Consider the following 22,953-nt stretch of genomic DNA (forward strand, 5'->3'; position numbering starts at 1 on the left):
TTTCCCATTTACCTACTTTCTTTCACTTGCTTTGAACATTATGCCTCGCCAGTAGTTAATGTTCATGAAACCCTCCTTCCCACTTTTGATATAGTAAGATAACTCTATCAGTATTCATCTCTTTTTCAGCAATAACAGAGGCAAAGGTTGGTGGGGTTTTTTTTAAGCCGTCAGTATTACCTCAGCATCTTGACATCAGATATGCAAACTTACTGGTGTTTTGGTTTTTTATATTCTATTTGTATTGTTTCCCCAGTGTTTTCCATGGGGATCTCCACAAGGTTTGGAATTTTTCCTGGTGCACACAGGCAATGAGATTTAAGGTATTATATGCAAGTGTTTTACTAAAAAAGCACTGAAATTCTTCTGGCAATACGGGAAACCACTTTCAGGATTTTGGAGTTAACTTCTTTCTTAATCTTTCTTGAGGCACTCACTGATAGCAGTTTTTGTTCTTTCAAAACAAAACAAACAAAAAAGCACGTTCAGAAGCTAGTCTATGTTCTGTCACTAACATTTAAACTTTGCAGACTCCAGCAAAAAAGCACAAGAGGTCACGCACTGTTACATAAATTTAGCAGTATTGGGATCACCTCTGACAATAACATACTCAGAAAGGGAGACGCCAGGAATGAATCAGTAGGTCTTGAGAACCAGATAACCTTTCTGTTCAGATTTGACCTGATTTTTAAACTCTGAATCAGGCTGTGATTCTGAAGGACTCACTGTGTTGTTAGAGATGTGTTCTGATGTCTTATATTAAGACCAAATGTGGCACGATGTGATTACTTTCTAGTACCTCGCTTTTAGGTACCACTTTGTGGAACTGGTATTGGAAAATGCAATGAACTAAGAGAAGCAGAACTTTTTTTTTTTTTAATGGAAAATTCTTCAAGTACAGTGTTACACCTTACAGCGTATTTAGTCCGAGGAGCGCAGTATGACTATCTGGCCTGCATGTGGCAGTTACTTACAGTGTAACTCCTGGCTGCAGACCACGCAGAATAACTAACGGCATACCAAGTCTATGTTATTAACAGCAAGAGTGCGCTTCTGTTTCACTTGTTTGATCGTAGCAATCGTGCCAACTCAGGAGCCCAAGAGGCACCCTTTAAGTGAAGTCTGCAAGTCAACAAAAGTGTTATTTCAGTCTCCGTGCTTCCCCTCTGGCTTTCTCTGATTGAAGGTGATTTTGGGAAGGGAGTAAAAGAATAAGAATCTGCTCAGTGAGATTCTTTACCTCTGAGAGTGGCATGGAAAGCAAAAGGACTTTATCCTTCAGCCATGTGCACTGGAACTCACTTTACCCTAAAAATCAATGTTATTAAAGAAAAGTACTGTTTCCTTGAAAAAGGAAGTCTAATGTCCTTTACAGGAAAAGGACCAAGTACGTGTACATCTCAATTAGATTAAAATACATCATAAGTTAAAAACCACTTTAAGAACAGTATTATCAGTTAGCAGAGTTTCAGATGAGTTATCTTCATGTATCTTCACAAACCTATTTGCAGCCTCACCGCCACATGCACTTAGATGTTTGGTGTAGTCAGTGAGTCATTTCATTCTCATTCTAGAACAATACTGACTTAGCTCTCTTTCTAGATGAAATGTAAGAGATGTATCTCCTGTTTATCAACCTGAAACTTTACTATATCCAGTAAGCAGACCACTTGTTACACTGCAGTCATTCTAAGAGCTTGGAACAGGGTTTTCCAAGTATTAAGTACTGTCTGATCTAAAACACAGAGTGTCAGTAGTTGCAAACCTCTTGGTTCCCACCTAAAAGGTGGGAAAAGAACAGGAATCCAAACTGTTTCTGATTTGCTGATGTATACGCCTTAAAACTGCCAATTGGCTCAATGATGCAATTAGTAACCTGATTTCCACACTCGCTTCTTGATTTTAAGATTCATTTCCCCAAAGCAAGAGTTAGTCACAGAAACATGAAAACTAAAATGCTCTTAGTTGTTATTCTAGTTTTATTGCCAATGGAGTATGTTAATTTCTAAAAGATATAAGGCACCGAACTCCTAAATTCTAGTTAAGTAATATAATTGATAAGGCAGAAAAAAAGACATGATTTATTCCTCCAAAATTGATTTTAAAACTGCCTATAATTCAAAAGAAAAAAAATGATGAAATGATTTGAAATCTAGTTTTGAAAGAATTAGCAATGCAAGAGAAATTTTATGCTTAAGCCATTACGGCAATACATGCAAAGTTTAAATGAATGACAGAAATCTTGATTCTAGACTACACGTTGTGCTGTTTTGAGTACACTTTATTTCAGAAAGTGATATTTAGTATTTTCTATACACTCTGAAATCATGAGCATTTCACTTTTTCTAAGTCAATTATTTCATAAGGATTTTATTAATAGATACTGGTAAATAGAACTTTGGAAATCTTAATTCAGTATTCTTACTATACCCAAGGCTTTTGTAAGCTATAGTTTTATGTACAACCTTGTACAGTTTTTTTGACAATTCAGAATCTTGTTTATTATTCTCTTGGACTTTGTTCTGGCCAATACATTTTTTTTACATCTTTTAAGAAAAACTGTGATTGTTTTAGTGGGTATTTTTCTAAGTAAATAAAAACTTGTATAATGGTATTTTAGAGAATGCCAGATAAGTGCATGTTTCAAGTTAATGTTTTTCTCATCACTTGTATGTTTATACACAGCATGGGACTTTAATAAAATCATCCTGGAAACTCAAGGACTGTTTTTCTTCAAAAATTTAAATGGTGTGATTTTTTTTTTTTTGTCCTCTTATTACATACTTGTCCTATGAACTAATTTATCACTCTCTCACCCTTGTCTTCTTCCACAATTTTCAGACTCTGTATTAAAACATCACTCTACTTGAGCATATGTTAATTCACTTATATTTTGGCATCACCCTAAGTAGTAAAGGCTGAAAGGATAATGAAATAGTTTAGAAGAAGCCACAAGCCAGCTTAATACACCTACCACAAAACCTTCAGGCACAGATGTTCTAGTACAATAATTTATTAGGTAACTTACAGGGACAAAGTGCAAATGACTTGACGTGTCTGCTTTTCCAACCCCTTGAATTCTCTGGATCTCTAAATTAGCCTTTTGGGAAAGCAGTTGCTAAATTCAAAAAAAAAAAGACAAGATTTCAAACATGCATACTGATATCAAAAGCTATAGTAAAACCAAAACTTCATTACTCCACAAATCCCTTTTATTGAAAACTTGAATAGCATAGAATTTGAGACTGGAGAGTTGGTTTCAGCAATTAACCACATTTAATTGCTTTTGGCAGGTAAGTACAAGGCTCCAACAGAGTTACCAACTCTTCTGACCAAGAGAAGTAAAGACGAGCAGATAGTTAATTTTAGTGGCGCTTTAAAAACCTGTGAGTTACACTGACCCTCTGGCCTCCAGTACACAAAATAATATGCCCTTCTACAAGCTAAAGCAGAAAAGTTTCATGGGTTAACTCTGTCAAAGTGAAGCACATGAAAAGGGCCTAAAACCACAATCCACTAATCAGAATACAAAAAATTAAACTTTCACAGAGGTTTTTTTAGGGATGTTAGTTTATCAATATCGACATATAAAGTCAGTCATTAATAAATTCACACAAAACAAAGTAGTAATCAATGTATCTTCATTATTCGTTTCCCAGTACTAAAAGAGGATAAATGTACTATCTGCTGTTACTATTTGATGATGACAATATCTGCTAATTAGGACACAATATTCTGAAAACTTACTAGAAAATGTGGAAAATCCTAGAACTATAGTTGATACTGTAAGTAAAGACAAAAAAAGTGAGACATTAAACAGTTAAAAGTACTTATTACTATAGTTTTTATTAAACAAATCCTTATAACCTACATGCCTTTTGGGTGTATTCATCTGAAGTATTTATTTTTTAATAATTGTAGTAAATACCTTAGCAGAAAACCTTTTAAAGTCCAAGACTATAACTCCTGTTTTCTAGTTTAAGATGAAACATTCTATTAAGAAAACCCATTGTAAAAACTTTTATAGTTCAGTATAATTCAATATAAAATTACTACTTGGTAAAAATGTACATAATTCTTTGATCCCAGTGTCTAAAAAAGAGGAAATTTTCACTTATGTTTTAAAATTTTTGATTCAAACACTCATACAGGGCCAAATGCAGTATTTGTTTAGACCTGTTCTTAACCACTTTGTAAAAAACGTCAGCACAATGTCACACTGCTGCATTATGATCAAACAGTTTAGAAACCACAGCAACACAAAACAGTTAAAGTTACTGCTTTAGAGTATTAGGTCTCCAAGTTGGTATCTCCCCTCTAGAGTTTTGCTGGCTTCCTTTTATTTCTGAAGCAAAATAAAAATAATCTTATAGCTGCCACTTTGCTCCAAATACAAGTTTTCTAATAAAATAAATTTCTACAGGACTGGTTTCAGTAAAATAAGACCTCTCCCCCAGTCCAGGGAATCTTTTCTTGAAACAACAGAAAAGGAAAAAAAATTACTAGGGAAACACAAGCACAACCCCAGTCTCTGTCTCTCTTAGGCATCCTGAAATGGTCTGTTAAGGATGGAGAGGGGACCTGTGCACAGCACCTCATCCTACTAGTGATGGTGACCTATACTTCGCCAATAAAATGTAGGCGTATTACATGGCTCAGGATAGTAATATGATGGATTAAGCAATCTGTACAATTTTAAAAAGCATTGTCAAGTCCCCTTAAAAACTAAAATGGTTGGCTGGACATTTGTGAACAACCCAGTGATTTCTGAGATGAACTAATTAGGACTCAAGAAACATAATCCTCCCAATGAAATCAGGCCTTCCGGAAGAGAAATGAGTTGTGGTTTGCAAGAACTCAAAAAAGATATTTTAGATCCACAGTAAGCTTGAAAACATGAAATTCTTTACTAAGAGGACTAAAGAAGCTCCACTACATTTAAAAATCACTGTCAATTTTACTGAGATTAGAATAAATATTTACAACTCTTTTACAATAAAGAGCATTTAGATCTCACTTGTCAGGAAAATAACTTTTCATTATTAAAAAAAGAAAATTGTTGTAAACTTGTTTCTTCTGATATCTGTTTCAAGCATTTAGCATCTGTTTAGCATAACCGCTTCAGAAATCCCATAGCGCAAAAATAAATAACATGCAAACTCTTAAGAACAACTTTACATTCTTTGAAAAAGAATACAAATGTAAAAGCAAAGTAAAAATGTAATCAAAGAAGAGTCAGAGCTCAAGTCTGAATTTAGCCAATAAAGGCAGATGATCTGAAGAGTTATTTTCATTTGGAAGCCCATTAACAGTCCACAAGTCTTGTTCTGTAAGAAGTGACAATCTAGCTAGAAGTTTCAAGCCACCAACCAAAGCAACTTCAGCTCCTATAGTAAAGAAGCACATACATATTTAGTGAAACTGTGTCAACAGGTTATTGCAAATTAACCATACAAATCTTTTTTCTAAACGATGATATATATAAAGTCTAATATGAAACAGTTTTTAGAATATGATTAAATTTTAATTGAGTTATGACCTAATCACAATTCTCAAACACACAGCAGCTTTAGATGTTTGTTTTTTTCTATTTCGGATATTTTTTTCTATTTCAAGTTCTGCAAATAATCTTTAGAAGAAAATATCAATGTAATAGTAAGAACGTTAAGAGTAATTTGAGATTGACAACTACATAAGAAATTTACCCATCAACCTTTCTGTAGTTGAAACCAGAAAGACCCAGTCACATCTAAGCAGGAAGTTTATGCAGTGACTGCAGAATAAATTAGAATAATTTGGTCCCAGAGAGTAGGTGCCCACAGGACAGTAAAGGAGGGCATGTTCTTAATGTCAACATTGGAGACGCTGGTCCATGGCACACTTCGACCACCTAGTGACGTTTACAGTATGACAACTACCAGAACCTACTACAAATTGAAAGCAGCAAGCATATTTTGCAGAGATGAACTAGTGGAGAGGAGGAAGCCATCTCCTGAGTGTCACTAATAAGTGTTAGCCTTGGGAAGGAGGGAACAAACAAACAGAAGGGAAAAGGGGAAAAGAAAAGTAGCACTGAAGGGAAAAAAAAGAGGAAAAAAAGAAAAACCAGAAACAACAAAACAACTGCCCACATTTTGGATTTTCGGTTTCCTGAATACTTCCTTGACTTCCAGTTACTTTAAATGGCATTTTCTTCTCCATGTTAAATCCCCTGACTGACATCTAAAAACTTGTTTTCACTGAATCACAAAGAAGTGTTTTATCACCTTTGCAGTTTGAAAATACACACATTATAGACTTCTCTTTCCAGAAAGAATCAATATTCCAGGGTGAACATGACAAAATTGTCGATTTTTGGCAGTACAAGCAAGTTCCTACAATGAAGGCAGCATATTTTAGTAAAATTTAAGTACAAAACTGTAGGATGTTGCTGTCCCAAGAAAAATAGAAAATTCCTGGCAAGTTAAAACCATAAGGGCATTATGGAAAATCTGTACTATAACTCAGAAGCTGACGGGGACTGAAGGGCAGAGCTGAGGATGTAATTCTTAGGTTAACAATTTGCTCTGAGGTGTTTCACTGCCTCCATCTTTTGCAGACGATACAATGATTTATTCAAATACATTACCAAGCTGCCAAATATATTACCAATTTAAAAATATTTTTAATTTCTATATCTAGAACTTCATCTAGACGTTTAGCTAACTTTCTCACCTTTAACCGTGAAGCTTTAGTTACTATGTTCTCAAGCAGAATTTAAGATTACATGTACTCTTTACCTGGCTGCCCAGAAACATCTTCCTTTTCAGCAGAATAGAAAATATAATCCACAGTTATGGCACTTCGCGAATGACAGGTGGTCACTTCAGGAATTCCAGTGTCAGGAAAATAATGTGAATAAACAGATGACAAGCTGAAATGGTGCTGTAAATTTGAAGATACTCTAAATTGAAAAGAAAAAATATTTACAATCCATCAAGTTTTTCATGATTTTTATAATTCCTCCTACTTAAAGCAACTTTTCATTTAATTTCCAGACAAAAGCAGACATTGGGACAATTTTTATGTAAATAGACCATATCACAATTTTGCATTCTTTTATTCATGCAATTAACAGGGCTGTGACACATGGGGGACAGGGTGGGGAAGCTCAATAATTAACATACTAGTGTGATTTTTTTAATTCATTATAACATATTTGAGAGCCCCTACTTACCAGTGAACACATACTCTAAAACAATTTGTAAGTTTTTTTGTTGTTTCTGATGTCAGAGAGGCCCTGTTTTTCCATGATTGTTCTTGCTATGGTATGTGAGATAATTTTGTATTGCATCTTAAAATAGCTTCAATAATGATTTACATTTACACCACACTACAAATACATGTGACATTATTGGTAAAAATCATTTCCTAACAACACATCATGAATTTTAAGAATCTTTTATGTCATGAAAGAAAACATTTTTTAAAAACTGTTTATTCATCCAACATTTACCAAACATCTACTAACTTCCCGGCACTATCTCATCTTAGCTACTGAGGATACACAGATAAAGATATGCCCCGCTGTTAAAGAGCTCGTGTATCAAAAGGCAAAGGTAATTGCTTCAAAATGCTCTACTTCCAAGTTTTAGCAACTTTTTATGTCTAAGGACTTACACTTATAATATTATCAAATGTAAATAGGTTTCCTGCAAACTGTTATCTTACTACCAATATTTCAGTTTACTGATAAATGCTATAAACACACAATATTTATTGATACTTATAAATATCTTTCCTTATACCCTACTTTGTTATAAAGATTTTGGAATTACCCAAAACTAAATGTTAGTAAGTAGTTACTTTGAAAGGTTTAATTATGAATTTTTAAATATTTTTTTAAAATTTCAAAAAAATTTGCTTCCTTTCTTACTAGTTCTTATATATGAAATCTCTCCCCAAAACAAGATATACAAAATAAGACTGAGAAGAAAGCAGATAAAATAAATGAAGTGGTCCTAAAATTTAAATGTTAAAACAGAAGTCAAAACTATAAAAGAGCCACAAGAAACAAGGTATCTCAAGAATCTTCCAAAGAGACAAGATTTAAGTCTCCATCCTGTTGTACTAACATACATCTGTTTCTCAGCCGTAGCACTAAACATTCATGATTCTTTAATAAAAAGAAATGCAGGCATCTTCACCCAGCTACCACTGATGACCTTTTCCTAATGACCTTTTCCTATAGTTTAAGAGATAAATATAACTAACATCTTCTCTACTGACAGACTCTTTTTTGGATCAATTCTCCTATAGACTATTTGAGATCCAGTTGAGTCAAAGGAGGGCAAGGATCCCCTAGAAATCTGAAAGATATTTTTCTGTGATCTTGACCTTTGTTTAAATATGTAATAGCAATAAATTTCAGAGTACTAGCCAGTTCAGGTCCATGGACAAGCTGTTTCCTTTAAATAATACTGCGTAAGCACTAACCATGTGTTAAACATTGAGCTTTACATGCTTTGTCTCATCTAATCCTCACAACAACCCAAATTACAGAGAAAAAAACTATCTTAGCAATGTTAAGTTTCTTGCTCAAAATCATCCAGCTAAAAAGTAGCAAAGTCAGGGTTGGAACTCAGGTCTATTTGACTTAAGAGCCAGCATTCTTCACCAGCACATTCATTTTTGTCCAAGTGATTCTTTGAGAAGTGATTTTTTTTTTAACTCAACTGAAGTCAGCAAATGTCTACTGTTGCTTTCCAGAACTCACTTTTCAGCTGTAACTAGGGCTTCTGTTTTATCCAGCTCTGTTTGTGTCAGATCACTGTCTGTAAGAACAAAGAGAAGCATTAATACTATCAAGGTACTGTCTTGTTTTAGTTTGCCTCAGTATAATCATTTTACTCTAGGAGCAATATTTAAGACATATTTAGTTTACATAAATGTCTTAGTTAAATGTTTCATCCTGACTATGTTTTGATGGTCTCCAGAATTAGCAAAATAAAATGCAAACATTTCCAAAGCAACATGCAAGTAATTCATGCAAAGATAATTTGGGAAGTTGAACTTAAAAAGGGTAAATTTAGAGTTCTTTAAAAAAAAGAATAAGCAAACAACTATATGTTTTTATATATGAATATTCAGCCCTGAGATGTTATCCCTTTAAAATTTAGTTTTACGCCCTCAAAGGGAACACGTTATCAAGAAGACTGCCAAAATGTATTACAAACACTTACCTGTCTTTTCTACTTTTGGTACCTGCTGTACCTCATAAACACAGTTCTGTGAGATACCTAGGTTTGGGGGCCAAATTGGAATAGATAAAATTCTTTGTCCCCGTGATGACTGTTCCTGGCCAGATACCTAAACAAAATTTCAACAGGTATCTTAGGTGAATAGATTTTAAATAGTTTATGTATTGAAAAGTTTATTTCTTAAATAAAAGGGAATCCAAGAATGGTAAATATTACCCTTTATTTATTATATTAAGTGATTATTTGGGCTTATAAAATTTTGTTTAAATACGGTTCAGAAAGCACGTATTTACGTGAAAATGGCCATCTTTTCCTATGCATGTTTTTCTCTAATCTGGACATCTAAAGGATCTGTAGCTTTGGACCAATGCTGTTCCTCCTTTTTTGCTACCTGCAATACAGCTCCTTTTATATAAAATACTAAAAGAGATCAACTCTTTTAAAATTTTAAACTATTACTCAAAACTCAATGGAGAGCTTATTTTGGTTAAATACACTGAATATCAAATGATCTAAAGTAAACAGAAGAAAGTAGAATGAAAATTTAAAAATGGGATAAATTATACTCACTGAAGAATTAAAATATTTATCACCATGTAAAGAAAAACTTACGTAATAAATATTAAATTACTGTTTAGCCAACTGTATTGTCCACATCTAGCATTCAAAATTCTGTTCTGCCACCTTGTAAGGAGTTCCTCCTCTATGACGTACTCATGTCTGTCAATGCTTCTTCTCCCTCATTTTGAATTTATTGCTGCCTGTCAATTCCTCCAAGCAGAATGTCGTAGATGGAAAAGACGAAATTCAATCAACCCTGAATACAATTACTTATCAGTAGCTGTGGATAATCATCACAGCTTGGTAAAGCGAGGGTACTGGCTCATCCAAGGCTTTCAAACAGCCCTGTGATAACTATTCTCACTTCACAATGAAGAGAGAGACTAAGTCCACTTCCTAATAACAAGGAAATGGGCACTTACCTTTCCTATGGGAAGTCCTTCATAATTCAATTTTCCTTCCTTTATAAAACTATAGAGTGGAGAGCCAGGAACAGAATTAAAGTCACCACACATAACAATGGGGCAGAAGCTGCCATCCTTCTGATGGGCAACACTGGAAATCTCTGCCAGAAGCATTGCCAATTGGGTCAGCTTAATATCACCCCGCCTTGGGTTATACAACAGATGTGTGTTAGCTACACAGATCGCAGGGGAGGCAGCACTTGGAATTTTGGGCTGCAAAAGTAACACTAATCCAACATTGTCTCTGTCCAACAGAGGAACATCAGGGCGGTAGAATTCCACTGGGTTCACTGATAAGAGTGAAAATTTGGAATGTTTGAAGCAAATGGCACAGCCATCAGGTTTCCTTCCTGTCCGCATCTTGTATTCACAGTGATAACCTGTAAGAAAGAAATTTAAAACAAAGACGACTGGTTTTCACGTATACACATTAAGTATTAGAAGAACTGTGTTTTGCCTTCCAAAAAAAAACGGTTTTTTTGGACAAGGTTTACCGAAACATTCTGCAAAACATTAGTAATGTAGGATGTTAAGTAAGTGATGGAATCAAAAAAGTCTGCGACGGAGTCTAATAGGTCTCGTTGCTGGTAGACCTCAGTGTTGAATACGCTAAGGTGCATTACACATTCTCATTTTCTTCCTAGTAAAAGTCAAGAGTCATGACAAAGACAGTAAGGCCTTGTAATAATCGGCCCCCTCACTCCCCAACCCTGTATCTCTGACCCTTTTTGCCTCTAACTCTTCCTGGCATGCTCCACCATACACACCACAGCCTCTTCACCTGCCTTAAGGCACTCGAACCTCAGGGCCTTTCCTTTGCTATTTCCACTACCTGTAATGCTCTAGTGACAGCTTGTTCCTTCACTTCCTTCAAGTCTACTCAAATGTTACCTTCTCTGATTACTTTGTTTAAAACTGAAACCTGACCCATTCCCCTCCCTTTTTCTGTGCTTTTCTTCCAGAAAACTATCATTATCTAATGCACTACTTAACTTGTTTGTTTGGTTTATCTTGGCCTTTCTAGAATGTACGCTCCACAAGACTGAGACTTGTTATCTGTTATGCTCACAGCTGTATCCCCACTGCCTAGAACAGTGAGCGCATGGAGTATAGTAAGAACCCCAAAAATATCTGCTGAACGAATGAATGCAAAGTAGGCAGCACTTCTTAAACAGATGACCTGTCTCTTAGAAGTGTTCATTCATCAAATAGGTTTTTAGCTTCTTTCCATTAGGCATGGTAGTTATATAATGATTAATTGGTGTTATATAATGAACTAGACAGAATGGTCCTTGATCTCATGGAACGCAGAATCTTAGGGGTTCTGGTAGTGGGCAGGGCAACTCCTGGAAAGGAAGCTATTAAGAGATTCTTACACCTTTCCATTTGAATTAAAATTATACATCAAGCTCACACAGGCACTTCTCATCTGTGTTGTCTATGGCAGCGTAACCTGATAAACTCCTTTTCTGTTTTCATCCTTTGCCTTCCGTAAATTCTTTTACTGCCCACAAGACAGGCCCACCTTGGCCCAAACTCCTAGGAGCCCATTGGGCTTCTCTCTCTCTCTGCCCCCTCCCTATGGGGGTCTCTCCCTGGCTTGATCGGACGCCAGAATGGCCAGGGCAGGTTTCCCTCTTCCCTTTCCTCTAATACTTTTCTGCTCTTCCCTAGTGTTCAGGAATTCCCAGAAGCCTTGCCAAGGACTAAGGAACCCTGGCTGGGCTGCTATCAGCGGGCTCTGAAACTCAGTCTGACAGAGGGGAATGATCCATGGCCCTCAGTAGTGAACGCATACGGGAAAGGCTCCTTTTCTTTTCTAAATACCCTTTTCTCCATCTCTCCTTTCCTCTCTCTCTCCCTTCCTCTGATAGAAATTCAAACCCTAAACCCTCTCACGCTGGCCCTTGAGACACTCCTTGGTTCTTGGGCCCAACTGCGTGGTGCACCTCTGTGCCTTCTCTCTGCCTTTTGCAGGTCACACCTTCAGACTGGCTGAGCCTCCTGCCTTCGCTGCACCAGGCAGATGTCGCCGGTGGGAAGATCTGTAGAAAAGACTTTTTGATAAACACAGGTTTCTGATAACTTTTAAATCATACTGCTGAACTGAAGACCAGAAACTCTTAGGTTCTATCAGCTTTACCAGATAAATTAGAAAGGTCACCTTTTAACAAGTACAGGAATCTCCAGCTCCAAGATTCATGAACTTAGGAACAAATACACCCCTCCTACCAAGACTGCTGCCACGAACCAAACCAACATCCTAGTGATGCAGCCCTCGGACACCACTGGGGTCTCCTGCTCCCATCTTTAAGGCTGCCAGGACCCCATAACCCCGGACAGACTGGCACGAGAGGCAGGGCCAGCGCAATGCCCTCATTCAGCAGGAAGAAGATGCAGAAGACGAGACCTTCACCCCTGTTTCAAAGATATGTCACTGCCCATCTGTCAGGGGGGAATGTGGAGCAAACTGATGTCCTTCAAGGTCCAATGACCCCCATTCCTGGGCTCTCAGATGTCTCCCTGCAATCCCTCAACAGAGAGTACATTCTTTACTGGGTGTGTTGGCCTTAACAAACTAATAACCCTAGGTAATGCCTAATCTCACATCAGCTCAGGCCAGCTTGTTTCAGCCCACCTTATTAGTCATAAACCTTCACTGACCCTAAACTTCTTACCTTACCTACAACCAATCAGAGGCTTGTGCACAAGCCGATCAGGCACCTTGTGACCTGACCTTATAAAAAAACCCAATAACCGGCCCCCGGGGCTCACACAGGCACCTCTGTGTGGCCTGCTGTTTTCTATAGAAGCATCACTTAATAAGCTTCTTAACTAGTCTCAAAAAAAAAACCAACCCCCAAAACAACAAAAAAAAACCCCAAACCAAATTATGTATCAACACAAAAATTTCCATTTGAAATACCTTAATCTTTTCCTGACCTTTTGAAATGGGTATTAAATTTTTTCAAAATTAAGATTTTTGGTCCAAATATACCACACATCTTTGTTAGCAAGTTATGCTTTCACAACCCATAAAGGAAATCTGGCTAAGATGAAAGTCACATTGTACCCAATGATTCCAAACTTGGCCTGATCTCTGCTCCATAATGATCTTCTTGAACTTCTTGCAAACAAAGTACCTTAGAAGAAAAACATGGCTTGAATTAAAACAATGAAGTGCAAATATGAATTTTCTGGTGCTTTTATCTTTAAAAATGGGCTTCTAAAATTCTAAAAACCTGATTAAAGTTGAAGTAAAAGACAACTGTCTTTCTTGTACTGCATAGATCTTATATATTAATGTCTCCAAATTTGATCAGTCCCCAAAACCCTGATCTTTAATCACACGAAGCCTTCTTACTCTCCAAAACTGTTATTTCCCAAAGGGAATATTTATAATTTACAAGTCAGGATACTTTTCCTGAATTTATATGTTCATTAGTACTACATCCTTCTACGACTTTCTTTGAATGTCATCATCTAGATTAATTTTGCACTAATTATTTAAATTTTGAATCAAAGGAAATATTTACTGAATACTTAATATGATGCCTGTCTCAAAACTGATCTATACTTAAAACTTTCTGGATCTTTTTTGAAAAGTTATATAATTATTTATAATCAACCATCATTAGCAAGTTATTCAAAGTCATGATACCTTGTTAAAAACTATTTCATTACTATATTTAATGTCTTCCCTTCTTACCCCACAAAGGGAATAAAACCATTTAGTTCAGAAATGAATCCAACCTTTTTTTATGTGAAGAATTTTGATATTTTGCACTTACATCTGCATCAAAGTGTTTAATTTCTTTCAGAATATTGGGAAACCTAAAACTCCAGTGTAACACTGGCCGCCGGCAGTGTCTATAAAGGTGTGAATTGTCTTCCAATAAATCTTGTGAAAGTATATTATAGGACATCACTGAAAAGTCAAACTTGTTTTCACTGTCTTCACATATGGGGTCAACATTTTTGTCTCCTAGGATCTTCGTTTTTTCTTTATTATGGTTACATATATATTCCCAATGCCGTGTTATTGTGCCTGTTAAAATACATTAGATAAAATACAAAGAATTAATAAAAATTAGACTATATATTATCCTGTATGTATTTTCTTGTCTTTTAAAGATTCCTATAGGCAATGAATAGAATGGTTTTCCCTAGGAAATGGCAATGTAGTACTTAACAGCTAGAAGTTGCCATCAAATTGATTACAAAGGCAGTAACATGATATACTGACTGAGCAAGAGGGACAAAAAAACAAGGTTAAAAGGATCTAGCAAGTCATTCTGGAGGCTGGAAGTTTGTGTTAGTAAAGCTGAGACTATACAGGTGTCAGAGTTCCTTATGGTTAAGAGGTAGCTCCGCCACAGACATGCTCAGCAATTTCACGACCATGACAATACATTTGCATGTCACAGCTGGCCTTTCAATAGGAAGATTTCACATTGTACTTTATTGCCTGTTACTATGATAAGATCATCAAATGCTTAACTAAGTTTCCGAAACAATTCATCTCAGAAATCTGGTTTAGACACGAATGAAGGGTATTAAAAATGATAATATATGGAAGCAGTATTTACTGGAAGAATGCAAACAAAATGAACAAAAGAAGTATTTTTAATGCACACCAAAGCAAAAGTTAAATGTAATAGTTACAGAACACTAGTAAATGATGATGCCTGATTGACACACCTAGCATGCAGCAACGAGGAGTGTGTAATAGTTTACATTCTGCAAAGACACCATGTACCCTGAAAAAGTGATGAGAAGAGGATCAAATAGCATGAGATTCTGCAATTACAGGCAGTCTTTGACTTAGAAATGACCACTAAAATATATATATATATACACACATATGTATACATGTATCAGTATATTATCTATACACACACCACTGTATGTACAGATACCACTATATATGTATGTCTGTATATATACACGTGTATATATACAGACACACACACCCCTCTGACCTTGTCTTCCTCACCCTACCATTAAAGAGGATACTCTTACTGTCATGGAAGCCATGAAGAAAAATATGCAACTTTTTAGGGAATCTAAAAGCTCAAAAGAAGGGGAAAACAAGAAACGGGATGAACTTGGGAAACAAAAAGATTTGAAGATGGACTTTCAAGCATGATTAGATGATACGAAAAAAACCTCAGCCCTAGAATAGCTCCCTTTTCCCACATGAAAGTTTTCACTTCATTGGATTACAATGCCTAAAATTCTACCAAGTAAAAATTGAGGAAAAATGTTCTAGACATGGGGGAAAAAGACTAAAAGGAAATACACCACTATTTTTTAAGAGTAACTGAGTGAAAGGATTGCAGAAGATTCTTCCAAATCTTCTAAAATGATGAAATATTTACAATCAGAATATCAGCACACTCTAGTAGGGAGAGGGAATTGGAAGAAGGCAGTCAAAGGGTACAAACCCCCAGTTATAAGATAAATAAATACTAGGGATATAATGTACAACATGATAAATATAATTAACAATGCTTATTGTGGCAATTATTTCATGAAGTGTGTAAGTCAAATCATTATGCTGTACACCTTAAACTTATACAATGCTATATGTCAATTATATCTCAATAAAACTGGAAGAAAAAAAGAATATTACCACTCTATAAAAATGCCAATGAAGAAAAAATTTTAAATACATTCTGGTAAATGTTTTCTATTAGACTGCTTCCCCAAAATCTAAACGCTGATGTCTGCTGCACTAAAGAAACAGAAATTTTGACCAGAGGATGGAAGAGGGAGATAATTTTTATGAATGAGGTCTAGGTGGAACAAGGGAGTTGGACTTATGATAGCATGAAGGTACTAGGAGTCTGAAGAAAAGGGTAAAGAAAAAATGGTGGAAGGAAAGCAAACCAAACTAAAAAGTCTTCAACTATTACATAATGTAGTCTAGAGCTTGTCCTATGCCCAGGAAAGAGAAGGAAACTACCACCTTCCCTATCCTTCACTGAATATAGAGAATCCTAACGCTAAAAACCAGAATTAAAGCTAATTATACTGATTCCGCAGAGATACTGTGAAATTTATAACATACTTCCTATGGGGAAAACAGAACTGATTCTTAGTAACTGATTATCTAGAACACAATTCATTCATAAATTGGGGATTGACTATGGTTTTCGCCACAAATCATTGTTTTTATATGTATATGAGATGGAAAAGTCATTAACCAAATTCTAGTCATTAACCGAATAATCATCACAAACTTATTGCACTACTCTGGTGGCACCACTACGTTAAAACATGAAAGATGAAAGTCTGAAACACTCATACATATTTTCTTGTAAAATATGTGTTTGTAAAGGCATATAAAAGCATTAATATTTGTAGTCCTGGCAATCAAGAGTTTGTAAACTCTTTTTGCAATTCCATTTTTAAATAACCCAAACCATCAGTTAATTATCTAATTAACACAGTGGCTTTCAGACTTCTAGAGCTTGCATAACCGTTTGGCATTACTTTTTACGTCATGCCCACCAATCCCTGGTATGTTGGGGACTGGAGCTGGGATGATGGGGTAAACACATTTTATTCTGACCACATTTGCTTTTGGTAAACATACAGAAATGTGTTCAAATGCTAGGGTTCCATGGAAGACAATCTGAAAACTACTGAGAGAGTGGATAGTCTTTGGCCTTCACATGCTTCACAACATAAATTCACACTACAAAAGCTTATATACCTTCCATGTCAGGAGGAACAAGGTGATCACAGCAGAGAAGACAGATGAATCAAAGAAAGTAAGCAATAGGCCTGATCAGGTTTTTAGGGTGCCTAATTAAAAAGTCATTAATTGTGTCACAAATCCTTCAAATACCACTTTAAAGTGATAGGCAAGTTAGCAATGCTGTTTTCTTGATTGAAAAGTAGTATTAGTGAAATATCGGAAGTCACAAATATGGCTTAACGAAGAGCATTTTCCTTATTCACAATACCTAGGAAGAATGGATATATATATAGTCAGGTTGCAATCAAAGTTCATCAGTATGTCAATGTAATTCCCCATTCATTAAAGGGAAAACACCACCACGACGATTTTCTGAGTACCTACTATGAAGCCAACAGTGTGTTAGGCACTTTGAGATCTCTCACTTCATCCTCCACAGGCTTTCAAAGTTGGCATTATTGTACACCAGGAAATCAAGGAGCAGAGAGGTTCAGTAACCTGTCAAACTCACACAGTTGGTGGAGCAGAATGAGAGCAGGGAGCAGTTCCTAAGCCCATGCTGTGTCACTACACCGCGGCTCCGCCTGAGAGCACACCAGACTTACAAGAGGTTAAACGAAAGAATGACCCTCTGAACAATCAATACATGAATGAGAAGCTATCTCCTGTCATCATACAGCCCTAGGTTTATAGATCACGGTCTGTTTTTAGCAACTTAATTTTTATGTCTTTAAATACATCTTTCAATCATTCAAACAAATATTTCTTTATAAATACATGCGGTGGTTAAGTGCTATACTTTTGAGTGCTTAGAATCTCTACTTAAATGTGTAACAGAAGTTCTACTTAAAAAAGCATTAACTAATCTAGTTCTGATTTCCAGGTGAGACTCACTCTGAATGTCTTCCTTTGACAAACTTATGTCAGCTCCCTACACACTAACAGCCATACAACCTTTCCCCAAATATCTACAGAGGAATTATCGTCACTGAAAACCATAGCTCAGTAAGAAAGACAATTCCAAATTTACTTAGACAACTCATACATAATTTGGGGGGGGGGCAGGGATGAGAGCACAGAGTCTAGTGAATTGTTTAGAGTAAAAAGAATATGAGAAAAATAGAAATAATTAAGGTATCTAGAACAAACCTTCTCAAAGTTGTAATAAGACGTAGTTAAAAGATAAAACTTCCCACAGATTCTGTAAGAAAATATCTTTCAATTATGATTGCCTCTATTTAAGGAAATCCTTTTGTCTTATGAAGTTAGCATTAAAAATGAAAACATGATATTTCATTTTTAAAATAGATCTGTGGGCTCCCAAGAATACATCCACCAATTTTTAAGAAGTCTAAGGGCTTTTGTTTCAAAAGCATTGAATTTGAAAACTATTCTTAAATTAAACTTAATATTTTAATCTAGTCCATTGTTTTCCAATCTTAGTCTGTATGTAGAGTCACTTCCATTTCTACTGCCAGAAATATATAATTGAAGATTTTTTTAAAAAGATTTTCCTTTTTCCTAACAGAAAACTAGTGTCTAAAAAAAAAAAACAAAACACCGAACACCTCTAAAATCTGCAGGTTTTCTTAAGGATTACATATGAAAGTTTTAATTAGTTTATGGCTTAGGTCTATTTCTGCACCAAGATAAATGTCACCTTTACCTTGGTGTTTTCTTCGTTTTGATGAAGGCTCATCTCCCTCAGAGTTCATGATGTAACTAGAGAGATGAATTAAAGATGTCTGGCTCAGATTGTCAGGTCTCCAGTTCCAGTACTGAAACTGAGTTCTAGACTCAAACAAACAAGGTGGTCTCCAATTTAGTGAAAAATGCCTACTACTGAAGTATGGGTAAGGAGCACGAGAATAGTGTCCCGGCCACCTCATACAACTAGAAATATGTCTGTTCCAGCAACACTTTTGCAGATTCTCCCACGGTGTAGTCCAGTCTCTGCCCAGACTCTTCTGGTGATGGGGTAACATGGGGTATCTAAAAGAAATAAATACACTCCTTGAGGTACCACTTTTTGTTCAGCTATAGTACACAAAATCTAAATCTGTTTCCTCAAGGGAAGATAATGTCTAATAATTAAAATTTCACTGCTAAATCTGTGAAGGATTGGAGGGGGGAAGCAGCCGTGAATTAACTACTCGTGGCAATATCTCAATACTTGCACTAAATAACTATGAACAGTATTCTCAGCACTTAACATAGAATCCACCAGCCTCCCAAAACACCAGGTATACTTCAAAAAGTCCACACAATTCAACTGAGAGATGAATCAATCACTAAACAGTATTCAGAGTAGCTTCTAGCATCTAATAAAACTCAATGGGCAAATAAAATCCACCGCAAATATAATACTTAAATATGAAACACATAAGTTGACTATAATTAAAATGAATCTCTCCTCGAACTTGGGTTTGGAGTAAAAACATGTTTCTGAACAGCTTTTTTTTAATACCAAGGTTATATTTTCCGAACACCTGTATAGCTAAGAAAACAAGAGCCTATCACTAATTCACAAAACTATGTTTCTTGTTAATCAGCAGGTGGATAACTTATTTTTCCTTTTTTTTTTCCATTCCTCCTTGAGGGAAATGAAAGAGGATGGAGATTACTTACCAGAAATTCACCAACACTCCAAACTCAACAGTACCAATTTAACCTATCATGAAAAATTTCTCCAAACTACTCTTATCATTATTTTGAAGAGATAAATTGCTCTCAGGCTCTCTTAAGAAACAATGCAACTCAAGCACCATCTACTTTCTCCTACACTATTCTGGCAAAATGTTAGGATTCAGAGAAAAACTTCTACTCTTTCCTCCAGAATTCAGTAATGGTACATTTCCAAGACAGTGTCAATAATGTCCACTTCCATCACCAAAGGAATTTTGCTTAAATTGTACTTACTGTTATATTTCTTTTACATGTTATGTTCTTTTCATCTTAACACCATTTAAATTTTTTATTATATATTTTTGCAGTTTATGCATTCTCAAACTATTCTCTAAATTCAACTTGAATGTAAACCTTTAAAGGCATGACAAGGGCAGTCTATCCTGCTTTGTGAAAACTCTGAAAGCCATAGAGATTTGGGCACTTGCGCCATATGTGTTCTATCCCAATAAGCTACCGTGCTGAAATATAATATTTGTACTACTAGACTTATTCGCTACATTTGTAGTTACTTATATAGATGTCTTTTTCTCTTAAGATGAGCCCCTTCTAGCCCAGAGCTTTCTTATGCATTTTAATCTAGGTCTCTTCCTAAGTGCCTAGCACAGTGCCTGGCACACAGCTGGTACTCAGGAAACACTGCTGAACAGAACTGTCAAGTCCCAAGACTATAGAAGTTAAAATCAGGTCCCCAAAACTTATATAAAAATGAATACAGTGCTGTGCTTCCCATGTGTGGTACACCAGTCGGTATCATATGGTGCACAATTAAACTTTTTGATGTTTAAGTATTACCCAAGATCTCGCGGATACTGGTTAGGGCGACACTAATGTGGGCAGCAGCTACTGAAATGCTTTTTAAAAAAGTGAGTCAATTTCATGAAAAATATCCAGTAAGTAATTCAAGTGTGAAACGAGAATTTGGTAATCATCGTAAAGGATGGTATACCAGTGACAAAAGTTCGAGAGGCACCACCACACCAACAAACCAACCCCCGGGCTTGTGTGCAACGCGCGCGTCTCCCTCGGGGTCAGGCCGCCCCCAGACCTCCTGCGGAAGATGTCCTCACTGCGGCCGGGCAGCTCCCGGAGGGGGCTGCGGGGCTCGGGGAGGAGGCCGGGGACCGGGAGGCTCAGGCTGTCCGAGGCTGGGTTGGGGAAAGTGGGCCGGGACTCCGAGGCCAAGCTGGTCCGGAAGGCAGGAGCCCGACCCGCGGCCGATGCGCTCCGCGCCCGGGATCCGGACCACGTCCGCCGAGGGTCCCGCCGGCTGCGCGCCGGGTTTACCTATCCCTCGGGTTCTCCGGAGGCACGTCCCGGAGGCACCACGGCCCGGACCCTCTTCCTCCTCCTACCTCCCCCAGCCCGCCCCGCCCCGGGTTAACCCGGGGCGCCCGCCCCACCTCCAGGCCGCCCGCCCCTCCCTCTTCCCTCCCGCCACCCAGCTCTACTGACCGGCCTCTCCCCACTACACAGCGGCTGTAGCCTCTCCTCACACAGCGCCACGCTTCCATCTTCCCGCTCTGCAGGCGTCCAATTCCCGGGCCCGGGGCTCAACCTCAACCTCTACAGCCGATTTGGCGGCGTAAAGCACCCGGGGCTCCCCATCACTAGACGTCGGGCCTCCCGGCCGGGCTGCAAAGCATGCTGGGAGGTTCAGCCTCGCCCGCGGCCAAGTCCCCATCTTGCGCCGCGAAAAATCACTGAATTGCTTTTACGCCAAATTGCGTTCAAAAAGCATGCGCAGAGCATGTGAAGCGTGGGCAGCCATTTTGGCATAGGGCAAAACACCCGACTTACGTCTTAAAGAAACAGAGGAAGGTAACAGGCTAAGATGAACAGCTTTATGCGGGCTTACAGGAAGGTACAGTGGGGTTGCTGTGCGAGAGTTAAGAAGAAAAAACTTTAGCGTATTTTTATAACGTTCTTGGGAGTTTCCAAAGGCGAATGTCCAAACTGAGGAAATGCCCTTCTCTGGGTTCACGTAGAACTGTGCTAACCACGGATTTTTGTGATTAATTTTGCGGGAACACATCTGCAGAGCTTACTTCTAAATGTACGTGTGTGTCCTGTGAGTCCATCTCTATCAAATTTGGTATAAGATTCTAGATTCTTGAAAAACATTATTTAGCTGGAGACTCCTACAAGAGACAGAGAGAACTGAGGGAAAATAAAGTGAAGAGAGAAGGAGGGGGTCAACTGGAGATGGTCACTGCTTTTATAGCTCTTTGGGAGAGCAGTGGAGCAATTTCTTGGGAAGGCTTTTTTCCCCTCCTCTTGTGTTAATAAGGAAACCAGATGCATTTGAAAAGCACTTCTTCCCTCAGTATAAATATAGTTATTTGTGGTAGTAGTCATGTTCTATAAAGTTACTGCCAACACTGAATTAAGGACTTACTGAACCATTGCTCCTAAGGGAAATAACAGAGTTAAGTTTCCCTGAGCCCTGGTCGCAACATTTTAGTCACCAAATCAATACATAACCTTGGTTTATATGTGTTTTTGTTTAAAGACACTTTATTTACGATATATTTTTGATTCGGTAACATTGAATTCATGACCAATAGCACTGTAATTCATGGCTGAGTGAAGCTTATCTAACACAAGTATTTTCTCCATAAGGCACATCACAGACTCTAAGAACAGCATTTCAGCACTATCTTTGGGAGCCATTCAGCAAAATCACCGAGGTAAAAGAAGCACAAAAATGTGAAAAGCCTCACATTAAATAGACTCTGAAGAGGACACCCGTTTATAGGGTCAGAGATGAAAGTAGAAGGCAGATGTTTGCTTTCTTAGACCTCAGCTGGGGACATGTATGTTGGGCAACCAAATTTTTCACCACTCTGTACATGTCCATGAATGACTGCAAAAGCACTGCAAATATTTCTTTTTTTAGAACAAAACATTTTTTTTTGTGCTGCAAAAACCAAAAATAAATCCAAGCGGGTAATGAAATAAACATTTATTTTTTAAGTGTCCCATCCTGGGTTCTCTGTTCTAAAATTTAGTGAACAGTTTAAGTTTGGGTTGATTGAACACTTCTGGATGCTATGAGGTCTCCATTTTATACCATGTTTCTTTAGTTCAGCTCATAAGTAATGAGAGAAGTCATCTTCTACGTTGCCATTATCCCAGTTATCCTCCCAGACATGTGCATCTTTATCTTAACCGGCCTAGTCTTCTGCAGGGAACTCCTGGAACTCGTCATCATCCTCCAGGAGATCCAAGTCTACCGGCTGCTTTTTTCTGACATCGCATCCCTCCACACCCAAACCCACTCAGGCCGGTAAGAAAG

At 37.3% G+C, this 22,953-nt stretch overlaps 1 protein-coding gene across 13 annotated transcripts; it reads right to left on the reverse strand.

The window, feature by feature from the left end:
• Window positions 1-330: 330 nt before the first annotated feature.
• ANGEL2 (angel homolog 2) lies at window positions 331-21,334 on the reverse strand. Of its 13 annotated transcripts, XR_010377140.1 has the most exons (11): window positions 21,111-21,334; window positions 18,637-18,962; window positions 14,056-14,312; window positions 13,338-13,407; window positions 10,223-10,644; window positions 9,222-9,348; window positions 8,756-8,813; window positions 6,780-6,943; window positions 3,748-3,783; window positions 3,029-3,118; window positions 331-454 (listed from the first exon to the last, which is right to left on the reverse strand). XR_010377140.1 is itself a non-coding variant. In XM_031438596.2 (10 exons), the coding sequence occupies exons 1-10, from the start codon at window positions 21,167-21,169 to the stop codon at window positions 3,096-3,098; spliced, it is 1,542 nt and encodes a 513-aa protein (XP_031294456.1). In that variant the 5' UTR covers window positions 21,170-21,334; the 3' UTR covers window positions 2,998-3,095. The 13 variants fall into 13 exon arrangements, 11 of the variants coding, with proteins under 11 accessions (XP_031294456.1, XP_031294451.1, XP_031294450.1 ...); XR_004132194.2 differs by lacking the exon at window positions 331-454 and having other exon boundaries at window positions 2,998-3,118; window positions 3,748-5,387; XM_031438596.2 differs by lacking the exon at window positions 331-454 and having other exon boundaries at window positions 2,998-3,118.
• Window positions 21,335-22,953: the final 1,619 nt, after the last annotated feature.

The sequence above is a fragment of the Camelus dromedarius genome, chromosome 21 (assembly GCF_036321535.1).
Source record: "Camelus dromedarius isolate mCamDro1 chromosome 21, mCamDro1.pat, whole genome shotgun sequence".
In the NCBI taxonomy this organism is placed as follows: domain Eukaryota; kingdom Metazoa; phylum Chordata; class Mammalia; order Artiodactyla; family Camelidae; genus Camelus; species Camelus dromedarius.

Excerpts from the sequence above, each read along its gene's own strand:
- ANGEL2 (XM_031438590.2), bottom strand. The coding sequence starts at position 21,169 with ATGGAAGCGTGGCGCTGTGTGAGGAGAGGCTACAGCCGCTGTGTAGTG. Across the intron at positions 14,313-18,636 it reads AAAACGAAGAAAACACCAAG|GCACAATAACACGGCATTGG; the intron begins GTAAAGGTGACA and ends GTATTTTAACAG. Across the intron at positions 8,814-9,221 it reads ACCAAAAGTAGAAAAGACAG|ACAGTGATCTGACACAAACA; the intron begins GTAAGTGTTTGT and ends TTGTTCTTACAG.